Source organism: Marmota flaviventris, chromosome 1 (genome assembly GCF_047511675.1).
Source record: "Marmota flaviventris isolate mMarFla1 chromosome 1, mMarFla1.hap1, whole genome shotgun sequence".
Classification (NCBI taxonomy): Eukaryota; Metazoa; Chordata; class Mammalia; order Rodentia; family Sciuridae; genus Marmota; species Marmota flaviventris.
In genome coordinates this window covers 102,532,897-102,547,072 of record NC_092498.1, presented here as the reverse complement: position 1 = coordinate 102,547,072, position 14,176 = coordinate 102,532,897, and the positions used below count along the sequence as shown (strand labels likewise).

At 44.3% G+C, this 14,176-nt stretch overlaps 1 protein-coding gene, 1 long non-coding RNA gene and 1 other non-coding gene across 6 annotated transcripts in view; 2 read left to right on the top strand and 1 right to left on the bottom strand.

The window, feature by feature from the left end:
- Ccm2 (CCM2 scaffold protein) overlaps window positions 1–265 on the bottom strand; it is a 60,215-nt gene extending 59,950 nt beyond the window's left edge. Inside the window, exon 1 of one of the 4 annotated variants that reach the window (XM_071614538.1) lies at window positions 138–265. Coding sequence is in view for 2 of the 4 variants with exons in the window: in XM_027938375.2 (XP_027794176.1) it covers window positions 138–167 (30 nt within the window). In the remaining 2 variants the exon portion in view is untranslated. The remainder of the gene's footprint in view (window positions 1–137) is intronic. The other 3 variants (XM_027938375.2, XM_027938378.2, XM_071614522.1) reach the window with 3 other exon arrangements.
- An 11,159-nt stretch (window positions 266–11,424) lies between these two features.
- Window positions 11,425–14,176, top strand: LOC114095209 (uncharacterized). Its single transcript, XR_003583209.2, has 4 exons — window positions 11,425–11,869; window positions 11,958–12,039; window positions 13,224–13,416; window positions 13,838–14,176. It is a non-coding gene; the product is annotated as an uncharacterized lncRNA (long non-coding RNA).
- LOC114095226 (small nucleolar RNA SNORA9) lies at window positions 12,502–12,635 on the top strand. The gene has a single exon (XR_003583217.1). It is a non-coding gene; the product is annotated as a small nucleolar RNA SNORA9 (small nucleolar RNA).

Sequence of the window (14,176 nt, the reverse complement as noted above, 5' to 3'; positions counted from 1 at the left end):
CCTGCCCCGCCCCGGTCGCCCGGACTTCACCGCCGGTCACTCCCGCCCAGCCCCGAGGGACCCCCCACCCTTCTCGGCCCCCAGGACCCGAGCCGCGCCCACCGATCCCCATGGGGGACGCGCTGGTGAACGCTCACCTTCTTGCCCTTCTTGCCCTCCTCTTCCATGTCGCCGCGTGCGGCCCCCGCGGCCCGCCCCGGGAGCCCCGCCACCAGCGGCCGCTACATGCTCGCCCCGGGACCGCCACCCCCGCGCTCCCGGCGCCGCCCGCCAGCCCGCAGTCTCCGCCCCGGCCGCGCCCCGCACCCGCACTTCCGGGCCGGAGGAAACCCGGCCCGCCCACAAGGACCCCGCCCCCGAAGAGGATCCGCCCACAGCTACCCTGCACCCTGACTTCCGGGCCCGAGGGAGCTGGCAGGTTCTGTGATCAGATCCCTTCGCCTCAGGGAAGGCCCCGCTCAATGTCTGCAGGCGGCAGAGAACATCCCACTGGAGGGTCGGGATCGCTACACCACCCCTGCCCCGCTCCCACGGCCGTAGAAACGCGCCTGCCCAATCTGCAGCACGCCCCGCCCCCCGCTCGCCCAGCGCTCGCCCTGCGCCCTCAGGTCCGCGGGAGCGCGCACGGGAGTGCGCACGGGAGTGTCTCCAATTTTTCAATCCTGCCGCCATCTTTAGGGCGGCCAACTTCCCAGCGTTCCTCGCGTTCAAAGAAGGGGGTGGGGCTGGCAGGAAGGGAGGGGAGGGATAGGGCGGAGCGTCCAGCGGAGAATCCGGGTGCAGTGTTATTTCCTTTTTCTCCCTGGTCTCGCTTTCATTCTCTGGGCGAGGGGGAAAGCTTTTACTGAAGTTTTCTCTGTTTTAATGCCTACGTTAGACAAACACATCAGGAAACAACAACAAGGACTCTAAGGCTTACCAGAATAAAAACAGAGAGCTGGGTGCGGTGGTGCACGCCTGTAATCGGGCGACGTTGAGAGGTTAAGGCCGAAGAATAGAAAGTTAAGGCCAGCCTCAGCAATTTAGTGAGACCCTCAGCAACTTAGCAAGCCCTGTCTCAAAAAATAAAAAGGACTGGTGATGTGACTTAGTGGTAAAGTACCCCTGGGTTCAATATCCAGTACTACCAAAACAGAAGAAGAAAACCGAAGAACCTTAGCAGTTATCTAATATAATTGCCACTTTTCACAGAAGTAATCAAGGGAATTAGGTGATTTACCCAAAAGCACACTGCAAAGTCAGCAGACCTTTCTTTTACCATTAAATCAAGCTCCACTAAATGCCTTACAATACAGCTGAAGGTAAACTGATACCAAAGGAAAGCAATATTTAAAAGTATGTCATTCTGTGCAGGTTATCAATATTCTGTCTCAGATCCACATGCACTTCTCATTTCCTGCCCAGAGAACGTGAAGCTGGCCCTTAAGCATTCTTCCTTTGCCGGAGGCAAGACTAAGCAATGTCAGAAGAAGGAACTTTGTTGTCATTTGAGCCGCTCTTGGTAGTGCCTACGGATGAGAAATACCCCAGCACCAGGCTTCCACACTGAGAGCCTCTTCCTACAGTTTCAGGTTCTCCGCAGCTCGTCACCTTCCCAGAGCCAGGCTTTTGCAGTGCCAGGATGTCAGCAACAGCCAGCAGTTTCCTCCAGCATTTCCCTTGGCAAGTTTTATATCCAAGTACTTCAGTGAGACACCTGCCAGGGAACAGTCTCTTCTAGCATCCTAGAGGGTGAATTTGCAGCGAATTCTGCTAGTACTTCCTTGCCATTTGGTGAGCTGTAGCCTTTCCCTGTCCAACAAGATCAAGGTTCACCTTGGGGTAGGGTCTTCCTTAGGAGCTTTATCTCAGCCCTCAGGATGGCCCATGTGCCTTATATATACTATTCTCGTGATCTTTAATCCCTAGTTACCCTAATCAGGGGTTTTTCTTTTTTTTTTTTTTTTTTTTTTTTTTTTGTTGTTGTTGTTGTTTGTTTTGGTACGAGGGATTGAACCCAGAGGTGCTTTACCATTGAGCGACAACTCCTGCCCTTTAAATTTTTTTTTTTTTAAATTTTGAGACAGGGTTTTGCTAAATTGCCCTGGCTGTTTGCCAGCCTCCTGCCTCAGCCTCCTGAGTCGCTGGGATTCCCCAGCCCCAATCCTCTCATATTTAATTCTTAATATATTAAGCCTTTCTTGTATTGTTAGATTTTGTTTGTTGCGATACTGTAGATAGAACCCAGGGTCTTTGCACCTAAGCAAGTGCTTTTAGCCCTAGCCACACCCCCAGCCCTCCTGTATTGTGTTTCTGTCTCCTGATTGGACTCTGATATTAATATCAAAGAAATAGTTGATCTCTGGCATTCCCCAAAGGCAGGTACTCCAGTCCTTTCGGCAGATAAAGAAGAGGTGTGGGAAACATCCTTTCAATTGGCCTTCTGCCATAATCCACATTCACAGACAAAAATGAGGCAGTGCATTTGGTTGTCATTATTCTCCTACCATTCAAGAATAGATACCTGGGGAAGGGAAGGACGGTGTGAAGTGACAGACATTGTCACTCTATACACATGTATAATTACACTACTGGAGCTACTCTGAACCATGTACGGCCAGAGGAATGAGAAGTTGTGCTCCATTTGTGTATTATATGTCAAAATGCATTCTACTGTTAAATAAATAAATAAATAATAAAAAGAAGAGATACCTGCCACTGTAGTGGCTTATACCTATAATCTGGGCAACTTGGGAAGCTGAGGCAAAAGGATCATAAATTCAAGGCCAGCCTCAGCAGTTTAGTGAGGCCCTAAGCAACTTAGAGAGACCCTGTCTGAAAATTAAAAATAAAAAGGGCTGGGATGTGGCTCAGCGATTAAGTACCCCTGAGTTCAATCCCTAATACAAAACAAACAGGTGCCTGGGCAAGGCATAGTGGTGGATGCCTTTAATCCCAGCAGTGTGAGAAGCTGAGGCAGGAGGATGGCAAGTTCAAGGCCAGCCTCAGCAATTTAGCAGGCCCTAAGCAACTTAGGTACCAAAAAAAGAGAGAGAAAGAAAGAGATTTGATAATGTTTAAGATCTTCCACAGTCTTCTATTAATGTATATCACTTTGTAATGCAGAAAAATAGCACTACCAGAGCCTCTCTTAGCCTGATCCCTTAGGCTCCCCTACCCCTTAGAATGCCTCTGCCTCATCTCTTCATACACAAGACCATCCTTCAAGAAAAAAATCCATCTGCTATTCTTCAGATAGTGATAACTGCAAAAATAAATGAAGACAACCAAATAAGAAAAGCAGAGTCTATTTTTATAGAGCATGCTATAACAAAGGGAGTCAACCACCATCACTGCATGAGCAGAGTCAAGAGCAGGCAGAGTGAGAAAATCTTACAGTGAAAAAAAAAACAGAAACTTCAGGAATGTCCTGGTTAGAGGCTATCAACGTGGAGAAGAAGGGAGGATTCCAAGTGTTTGGTAGGGGAGCATATTTGTCTTAAATTGGAAGCCAGAACAAAAATTATGGAAGCTGCCAATTATTAATCAAGTTGGGACTGTTACAGAAAGTTATTGTTTGACTTCCTGGATTATCACTAGTGATAGTACCTCACTTCCTGCAAGTCTAACTTAACATCAGGATAGCTTCCTGGGCTAGTTACTATAGATGAGGGGTTGGTTTCCCTGCAAGTAGCTGCAGGTGTGGGTCAGAGTCCAAGGTGTATAAATGATCTCATTGAGAGATTAATGTCTTTCATAACAGACAACAGTGGTACCAGCTACAATAATAACAGTGTTTTTCCTGAGGCTTCACTGTAAAATGTCCTTTTGAGTGATTACCATTTTCTTACCAATAACTTCCCTAGCCTGATTTGTGGCTCTCACCTCTTGAACAAAAATGAGAGATACTTGGAAATGTAGCTCAGTGGTAGAGTGCTTGCCTAGTGTATATGAGGCCCCCGAGTTCAATTTTTACATAGCAAAAAATAAAAAATAAATGAGATACCCAATTACTAAACTGCCCACACCCCATGGAAACAACATTCTAGAGCTGATTCTTTCTTTCTTTTCCTCAGAATTATTCAGGGTCAGCCCAAACCTTACAAAACTCTCCCTCTTATCCCTTCATAATGAGACTCAGTCTGTCTGTCTGTGGGGTGCTCTCCCTGGTTGTAGCACATTAATAGAAACAACTTTGTTGGGGTCCTGCTAAGTTTGGTTGTTAGACTTTCCCACCCAGCTCAAGTAGTATCCCCTTTTCCACTAAATCTTTGGATGCTATTTTTATCTCCTCCACCTCTCAAGAACTTTTTTTTCCTTTTTCTTTTCTTTCTTTTTTTTTTTTTTTTTTATGGAGTGCTATATCACTGAACTATACCGCCAGCCTTCAGCCTTCCTAGTTTCTTACATTACAGATGTGTACCACCACATCCAGCTAAATGAATCCTTTGGATATTCCCAAAGGACATTCAGTTTTTCAATGTCCTGTTCCACACCTCCTGGAGAGACACCTAGAAGCCTCTAGTCTCCATCTTAAGCTCAGGCCGGGACAGTGATACATGCCTGTAATCTGAGAGGCTCCAGAGGCTGTGGCAGGAGGATCTCGAGTTTAAAGCCAGCCTCAGCAATGGCCAGGCGCTAAGCAACTCAGTGAGCCCCTGTCTCTAAATAAAATACAAAATAGGGCTGGGGATGTGGCTCAGTGGTCAAGTGTCCCTGAGTTCAATTCCCAGTACCAACCAAACAAACCTTAAACCTGCTGTAGAGGTGCACACCTATAGTCACACCTACTCAGATTTTTTATTTATCCCCAGCCCTTTTTATTTTGAGACAAGGTCTCACTAAATTTCTTAGGGCCTCACTAAACTGCTGAGGCTGGCTTTGAACTTGCAATCCTCCTGCTTCAGGCTCCCAAGTCACTGGGATAACAGGCATGCACCACAGCACCCAGCTAGTCCCACCTACTCAGGAAGCTGATTTGGAAGGATGGCTTGAGCCTAGGAGTTCAACAATAGCCTGGGGAAAATAGTGCAAATTCATCAAAAATCTTGATTTAATCCAGGAATGGAGACATAGACCCATAATCCCAGATATTTGGGAGGCTGAGGCAATAGCCAAGATCTCAAATTTTAAGGCCAGCTTCAGCAATTTAGCAACACTCTGTCTCTAAATAAAAAATAAAAATGACCGAGGATGTAACTCAGTGGTAAAGTGCTACTGGGTTCAATCCCAAGTATGGTGGTGGTGGAGGATGTCTCTTCTCAACCCAGAAAACCTATTCATAAAGGTAGAAAAGGATTTTGTGATTGAATAAACATTAAACCATAATGTGCCTGGTACAAAACAAAACTGTTATGTGCATCACAAGCAACCTGCTAAAGGATCACAAGGTGGAAACATTCTATTGTACAACCTATCATGTTTGATAGGTCTTACAATTTGGAGTCAAGTGACAAGTTAGTCTTTCATCCTCTCAGGAAACTGAAAAGTTGGGCATTAAGTCCCTTTATATCATAGAATTAGTACCTGTGTGTGGTACTAAGGATTGAACCCATGCCTTGTGCATGCAAGGCAAGCACTCTACCAACTGAACTATGTTCCCAGCCCTAGTACCTGCTTTTGCTAAAAACACTGACTTTTCCCTTGGGCCTAAACTTTTCACTTAATGGCTACAAGCAGGACAAAGCTTCTATCTGCCTTCATTTTGTATCTGACTCCTTTATTACCTTAAACTTTGGGTCAGGTCCTTGCTTTGTTCTGCACATGGGCATGTTTATCACTCAAGGAGTGTAATACAAGGCTTACTGAGGCTTAGTAACCCTAAATTTATCTTATCTATATCATCCTAAAAGACTGAGGACACCAAGATAAGAGAGATGAAGGTATTTTCAAGATTTGCAGGGACATTCAGTTTTTCAGTGTCCTGTTCCACTCCTCCTGGAGAGAAACTAGAAGTCTCCGGTCATTGCCCTAAACCTGCAGTCAGCTTGGATTCTAGGAAGAGCGGGACCTGGCACACAGATCACCTCATGATGAGATCATAATACCCCCCTCCCCCCACCAATGCCTACCCAAAGCAGGAGAAACCATCTCATGGGAACCAGATGGCCCCTTCAAGTTTATCACTTTCAGTTACCCAATGTATCCACTGGGCATCTGCAGGCCCAGGAGAAGTCAGTGCTTTCTTTTTTTCTTTTTTTTAACCAAAGCAGCCTCTCTAAGTTCCCGTTACAATTAGGGGTTTGGGGTATACCACCACTGAGCTATATCCCTAGCCCTTTTTATTTTTTTATTTCAAGACAAGATCTTAACTACATTGCTAAGGCTGGTCTAGTATTATAGGTGTGCACCACCATGCCTGGTTGGGAGGAGACTTGTTTTTAATTATATTGCATCACATAAGCAGAGGAAAGCACCCTGGAAACTTCTGAGACTGGAAGGTTGTGATTTGTTCAAGATATAGGTAAGTATTACAGGACTGTAGTGTTCTGAAGGGGTTAGATGAGGAGAGAGAGAAAAAGACTACATGGGTATTGCATATCAGACTCCAAAGGTGAGAACTTGGTTCTGCAAGTAAAAGCAGAGTAATACAACTCATGTTTTACATGTAGCATTTAGTAAATACACCCAATCATTTTATAGTATACAAATCCCTTTTCTCATAATGTCAAAATCCTAAGAGACAGAGTAGGTCTGTTAATTCCAGAACACACCTATAGACCCTGCTATTCAGGAGGTTGAGGTAGGAAGGAATTCAAGACTAGACTGAATAGCATAGTGAGGCACAGTCTCAAAGGGAGGAGTGGGGAGAAATTCCAGATTACTAACATGAAAACTAACACCCACTCAAAGAGGTTAAGTGCTTTGTTTAAGATATCCTAGGACCGGGGCTGGGGTTGTGGCTCAGAGGTTGAGTGCTAGCCTAGCAGGTGTGAGGCCCTGGGTTTTTTTAAAAAAGGTACAATACCTTTGTGTCCAGCTAAACTAAAAAGTAAATATTAAAAAAAAAAAAGATATCGTAGGACCACTGGGTCTTGACGTAGCTTGTCCTAACTCAGGGCTCTCTGCTATGAAATGAAGGAAGAGAACCAGGAAGGTAAGTAACTATGGAGTGTCAGAGTATATTTGTGACCCCAAAATTGGGTTCTCTTGATGGACTGAGCTTTCAAATAAAATGATAACCAAAAAATTCATTAGAGAAGGGAAGATGCTTGTTTTATTATCCAACTAATAAGAAGCAGTGCCAACTTGACACAGAAGAAATAACAATGGCAACATGTATGAAAAAAAATATTCAACATCTCAAGCAATTAGAGAAAGGCAAATTAAAATTACAATGAGATTCTCTCTCACTCCAGTGAGAATGGCAATTATCAAGAATATAAGCAACAGTAAGTGATGGCAAGGATGTGGGGGGAAAAGGTACATCACACATTGCTGGTGGGATTGTAAATTGATAACACTATGGAAAGCAGTATGGAGATTGCTCAGAAAACTTGGACTGGAACCATCATTTGACCCAGTTATCCCACTCCTCAGTTTATACCCAAAGGGCTTAAAACCAGTATACTATAGTGATGCAACCACATCAATGTTTATAACAGCTTAATTCACAATTGCTAAGCTATGGAACCAACCTAGATACCCTTTAAAAGATAAATGGATAAAGTAAATGTGGCATATATACATAATGAAATATTACTCAGCCTTAAAGAAGAATGAAGTTATTGCATTTGCTGGTAAATGGGTGGAACTGGAGACTATCATGTTAAGTGAAATAAGCAAATTCCAAAAAAAAAAACCAAAGGCCAAATGTTCTCTCTGATATGCAATGCTAACAAACAATAAGGAGAGAAGAGAAGAATAGAAGTTTATTGGATTAGACAAAGGGGAATTAAGGGAACGGAGGAGACATGGGAATAGGAAAAACAGTAGAATGAATCAGACACAACCAGTGTAACTCCACATCATGTTCAACCACAAGAATGGGATCCTAATTAGAATAAGTTATACTCCATGTATGTATAATAGGTCAAAATACATCCTAAGGGCTGGGGATGTAACTCAGTAGTCTAGTGCCCCTGAGTTCAATCCCTGATACCCATCCTCCAATACATTCGACTGTCATGAATATCTAAAAAGAACAAAAAATAAAATATTTGTTGGATACGTTAAAAAAAGAAGAAACAGTACCAAAACATAAAGCTCACATAATCAAAGATCAGTTGCAGTATTGCAGTTCTCTTTTCTATTTTGCTGTGCTGAGGATGGAAACTAGGGCCTTGCACATGTTAAGTACTCATCTTTTGACTATAGTCATACTGAGAAACTACATGAACTTGCTTCCTACCTACATCAGCAGTATTTTAACTACTTATTGGAACACTTAAAAAAAAAAAAAAACTTCCTCCAAAATCACAAAATGAGCTATTCCATTGTTCTTTTAAGCCAAGTGGCATGTGTAGGGGAGGAAAAATAATTGTCCTAAATTTCCATTAAAGCAAAATTAATGAGAGAAAAACAAACATGTATTATCATGTAGACTTCATATATGAGAGAAATATCCCCCAAAACTGGTAGTCTCTAAAAGGGAGCTTAGAATTCAGGATTAAAAACCATCTACAGCTAAAAACAAACAAGAGTGTGTGTGTGTCAAGGGGTGGGGGGTGTCAGTTATGGGAAGGTAACCAGGAAAAACACAGTAAAAGAGACTACCAGGTGTGGTGGTACATGCCTGTAATCCTAGCAACTTGAGAGGCTGAGGCAGGAGGATCACAAGTTCAAGGCCAGCCTTAGCAAAATAGCAAGGCCCTAAGCAATTTGATGAGACTGTGTTTCAAAATAAATAAAAAGGGCTGGGAAATGTGGCTTAGTGGTAAGGTGCCCTGGGGTTCAATCCCCAGTACCACAAAAAAGAGAGAAAGACACACACACACAAAAAAAAAAAAGTTTTGTTACACAGAATTAATGGGCACTTTTTTTTTTTTTTTTTTTTTTGGTACTGGGCACTGAAGCCAGATGTGCTTCATCACTGAGCTATATAACTAGAACTTTTTATTTTTGAGATAGGGCCTTGCTAAATTGCTGTGGCTGACCTCAAACTCGTAGTTCTCCTGCCTCAGTCTCCCAAATGTGATTATAGGCATTTACCACCACACCTGATTGTTACACAGATTTAAATCTGTCCCTGCTCCATTAATAACAACCTCTACTGACTTAGTCATCCTCTTCCTGGTGCAGAGTGGAAGACACCCTTTCAAATGGAGATTTATAAATGCAAATTTCCCTTCCAAAAGAGTAGCTTATGCTGTTTTCATAGCTTATGCTGTTTCTTAAAATAATCCTTACATCAATGAGGCATATTTTGGGATGGCATATTCTGGTATCCTACAGATGGACGCCTGCAAAGAAAATTAGTAACTTGGCTCTAGATACAAAACAGTTATAGCCAAAAAGATGTTATGAGGCTTGCAAGGTTGCTTCCATTGCGGGGGGCCACACAGGATGACTGTACTTCTGAGGGTGTTTGTTATCCAGTGGAGGGTTTGGTCCTTCATAATTTTAAGGTCCAGAAACTAGATACTATAAATTAATTGAGACTTCATTCTAAAATTTACATAACACGGACTGGGGATATGGCTCAATGATAGAGCATCTGCCTGATATGATATACAGGAAGACCTGGGATCAATTCCAGCACTGCAAAAGAAAAAAAAAAAAAAAGGGTTTACATATCTTGACTCTCTTCAAGACTAAGGTTACCAAGGTAAGAGCATTGAAAGTCTTTTCAAGATTTGCTGGGACACTTAGGATTTGTTTTATTTTTTTTATTTTATGGTATTGTGGATTGAACCCAGGGCCAATCTACCAATGGGCAACATCCCCAGCCCTTTCTATTATTTATTTATTATAAATATATATTATTATTTATTTCTATTATTTATTTATTTACTTGTTTATATTACTGGGGATTGAAGCCAGGGGCTCTCTACCACAGAGCTACATCCCCGTCACTTTTTATTCTTTGAGACAGGGTCTTCCTAAGTTGCAGAAGCTGGCCTCAAACTTGAAATCCCCCCCCCCCCCTCAGCCTCCCTAGTCACTAGAATTATAGATTTATGCTACTGACGGGCGACATTCAGTTTTCACAATGTCCTGTTCCATACCTCTTGGAATACCACCTAGAAGTCTTCAGTCATTGTCCTAAACCTACAGTCACCTTGAATTCCAGGAAAGGCAGAGCCTGGCAGACAGGCCACACCATGGTAAGATCACCTCCTGGCCCCACAAGCAGAAGCAATCATTTCATGGGAATTTAATTGCTCCCTCAAGGAATAAGGACTTCTCTGAAGCCTCCTAGCTGAACCAATCCTCAGATAATGATCAACCAGACCAATGGCCTGACCAAGGTAAACTCCTCTGCTAGTTATGCCACCGCCCCAACCACACAGGACCCAACTCTTGCCTTTCTTCCTCTTTTCTTTTTTCTTTTAATATTTATTTTTTAGTTTTCGGCGGACACAACATCTTTGTTTGTATGTGGTGCTGAGGATCGAACCCGGGCTGCAAGCATGCCAGGCGAGCGCTACCGCTTGAGCCACATCCAGAGCCCTTTTCCTCTTTTCTATAAAACCTCAAAGTTTCTGACGTCTCTTGAAGACAACTCTTTGGTTGTACCCCTATACCTGTTCTTCACAGCGTGGCCATGCTGATTAAAACTCCTTTCATGCCCTTCATCATTGCTGGTCTCTTTGATTGGCATAATGAGAAGGGTGGGTTGCCAGGTCTTTTGGGAAATACCTGTCCCTACCACCCGCAAGCCATGGGCCTTTACCCAAGAGCTCCAGAACACTTTTTAAGAGATGGCTCCTAGGTAATATTCCTTCCTTAAGAGTAGCCATAAGGTTATTCAGCCATTAAAAAGACTTGCATAAACTTGAAAAGGAGAGAGAATGAATCCTGAAAGGGGAGATGTGATGGGAATTTTCCTTCCCTTATTTTCCCATATGAGACAATGGGGAAATTAAATCACTAAGTCGAATTCGTATTTGCCTTTCCATCTGCACCACTCTCCCACGAGTTGGTCCACAGGCAGGCTCCTGTCCATTCCCAAGTCCCTGCGTTCAAGTCCCCCTCTTCCACAGTCACCCGACTGAGCGGCCCCGCGGGAAGGCCCACCACTGGGGCTCAAGTCGGCCAGAGGTCTGCCCTGCCCATTTCTTTGGCTACAGGACCCTGCTCAGACGACGCAGCTCCAGCCTACTGCTATTAACGGGGCACGCAGGGCAGGGGAGACGCCACCAAGCGGAAACGCAGAGACCTTAACTAGCTTGGAGTCTTCCAACCTCCGTTCCAGGATCGCGCTCCGCCAGAGCCCGAGGCCTCGCCCACATCCCGCTGACGCATCTTCCCGGAAAACACGTAGCGCACGCGCACGGCGTCTGGGGCTACGTAAGGACGTCAAGGCGCGCGGTGGCGTGGACGGCAGTATTTGTGGCTGGTGATGCGGTTTCTGGGTCTTTGCGATCCCTTCCTCGGTCCCTTCAGTATCCGCTGCCATCGAAGACCCCAGGCAGCTTGCGCTCTTTGATGAGGCCGGGTTAAGAGTCTTGGGGTCGCTGTTCAGCGGTAGGAGGCCGGGCCCTCCCCACAAGTGCTGGTCCCTCGCGAGGGCCCTGGAAGAGACTCCTGTACTGCGGGTCGACTTGTGCCTTTCTTCTGCAGGTCTCGCTCCCGAAGAAAAACAGGGTTTCTTCTGTGTAACCTAGAGGGCACCGCTAAGCGGGATGGAACCTGTGACCTCTAGGGACCTCACTGGGGATGGGGCCTATGACCTTAAGCCCACCCCTGGGTTGGGACCTGTGACCTCGTGGGAGACCCGCTTCAAAAGGTGCTGTAGAGAGGGTTCAGGCATTTGGGGATTACAGCTGTATGGTGTCCTAAAGGCGCAAACTGAAACTTCATTTGTCCACATCTAGGCAGGAGTCGTGATCAGATGACCGATCCCACAAAGTGGGAGAAGAGCTTACAGCCACAGCAGCTCTTCAGGAAGATGTCATGGTAAGTCATGTTGTGAATAGCCCAGCTTCGCCAAGGCTCACATTTCTCTGAGTAATTAAGTGTTCCTGAGGTGTCTTAGGCTATATCCTACCTCAGAAATGTTTTCCAAGATATTAAATATGTGTTGAATATATATAGGGGTGGGGAAAACCTGTTTTTCTAGAATTAGGTGATACATGGGTTATTTCTGTGGTCATGATTTTAAGAAGCACCACCCTAGATAGAGAATAATGTAAAAACTCCTGTCTGATGTATTAATTAACATTACCTTTTCCAACTTTCATTAATTCCTTAGCCATAAAAGAACATTCGCTAGAGTTATCTGTAGCCATAGACTTTTGGAGCCAAGCTCAGTGTACTCGATAGTCTGTTCGTTCTCTACCTTTGAAAGGGATTTGGATGCTCAGGAGAGTGTTCTAAGGGACACCTGGGGAGTGGAGGATGTGGGCCAGTGAATGTGAGTAGCAAGCCTCCAGCGTGCTTGGGTCTGCAGTGACCCTGTTGCATTCCTACAGTGCTTGCCAGAACACTTTTGAAATGGTTTGAGGCCTTGCCCTGCCCTATCCAGAGCAAGGTTATAGAAATTTCAGACAACTGACTGCGCCTTTCCAGATAATGGTATGCTATGCTGAGCATTGTATAGATCTTCATAGTCTAATGTTGAAGCCGCTTGACATATACACATATAGTTAAAGTAAATAAGATGTAAAATTCATTTTCTAGTTTAGACTAGTATGGCAAGTGACTGTTGGACTGTACAGATTAGAGAACATTTTTGTCTATATGGGAGTTTGGGAGAGGGTGGCAAAAGATAGGGAAGTCATTGAATATTTAAAGTTGAAAATGCAAGTTCAGGGGTAATAAAGGTAGGAGTTAAACCAGAATAGCAAAGAGTAACAGAAGAATCCTGCCTTGAGAGATTAGTGGAAGACAAAGCCAGGAAAACCAAGGACTCAGCAAAGGAACTGAGTGCCAGGGAGTTGTTGGAGGGTTAAAAGAGTGTGTATCAATCCTAAAGGAAGGCCTCATAGAACATGTATGTACAGGTACCTTCTGACTGCCCTTTTGTGTCATGTAGGGACTGGGGCTTGGGAGGTGGTGGGAAATGCTGGTGCTGTCTGCTGCTTTTGCTGTGAATCAACTGTCCTTTGTCCTTAGGGAGTTTTTATGTTTTAAACTGGCAGGCTACCTTGTTAGCTGCAAGGAGGAGCATCATAGACGTTCCAGGTCCTAACAACTTCTACTTCCTGTGTCTCTGGCCCAGCATGTAGCAGAAGGCTACCTGCTGTTCCTTGGTGTTTCAGCAGCAGTGATCCCAGGATGCCAGAGCTGAATCCCTTCTGTAGCTACTAGGCTAGTCTGTGGCACCTGTGCAGTGTAAGTACATTATTAACTCTGACCTTCTTGTTACAAGTCAGACGTTTGAGTCCCAGATAGGTTAATTGTCTTTTAGTTCACAGGACTGTCTAATGTCTGACTTGTGGAGCTTTGGTTCTTAGGGATGTTTTTTGACTGCCTTTTGTGGTTTGGATTCAACCTGTGTTCAGTCAGTTGTGTGCCTGGAAAGGGCATGCATGGGCTGCTGTACATGTGCGCCACAGAAATGTCTCAGATCACTGTGGAAGCGGGGTTGGGAGTTGGGAACTAGGATTCAGCTTTGTTACTGCCACTTGTGACAATAGGAGATGGTTGGTTGCAATTGTCCTGGGGAGCTGAAGGCATTTATAAAAGTCCCCACTTACGTGTTAACGTCACTTAATAATACACCTCCATGGCGTTTCTAATTTCATTTTTACAGATGACATGGATACTGAAAATGAGAAGTAAGGCCTGGCTGACCTGACCATGTTGACATCTAGTGAGAAGTGAAGCAGAATTTGTACCTTAATTGAGCAGATTTGAAGCCTCGTGTACTTCTATTTTTTTTTTTTTTTTTTTCCCTCATGTACTTCTAAAAGGGTTCAGCAGTATCTTGTTCTTGGCCTGGGCTATGTATGTGTCTGAGAGAATTTTCTGGGTCCAGGTTTGGGCCCCATTTTTTTCTGCCTCTAGAATAAGCCTGGCTGAAGGGCCTCAGGCCCTTCTGGCATCTCCCAAATGAAAAATGAGATATTCAATAAACATGGTTTTAAATGTG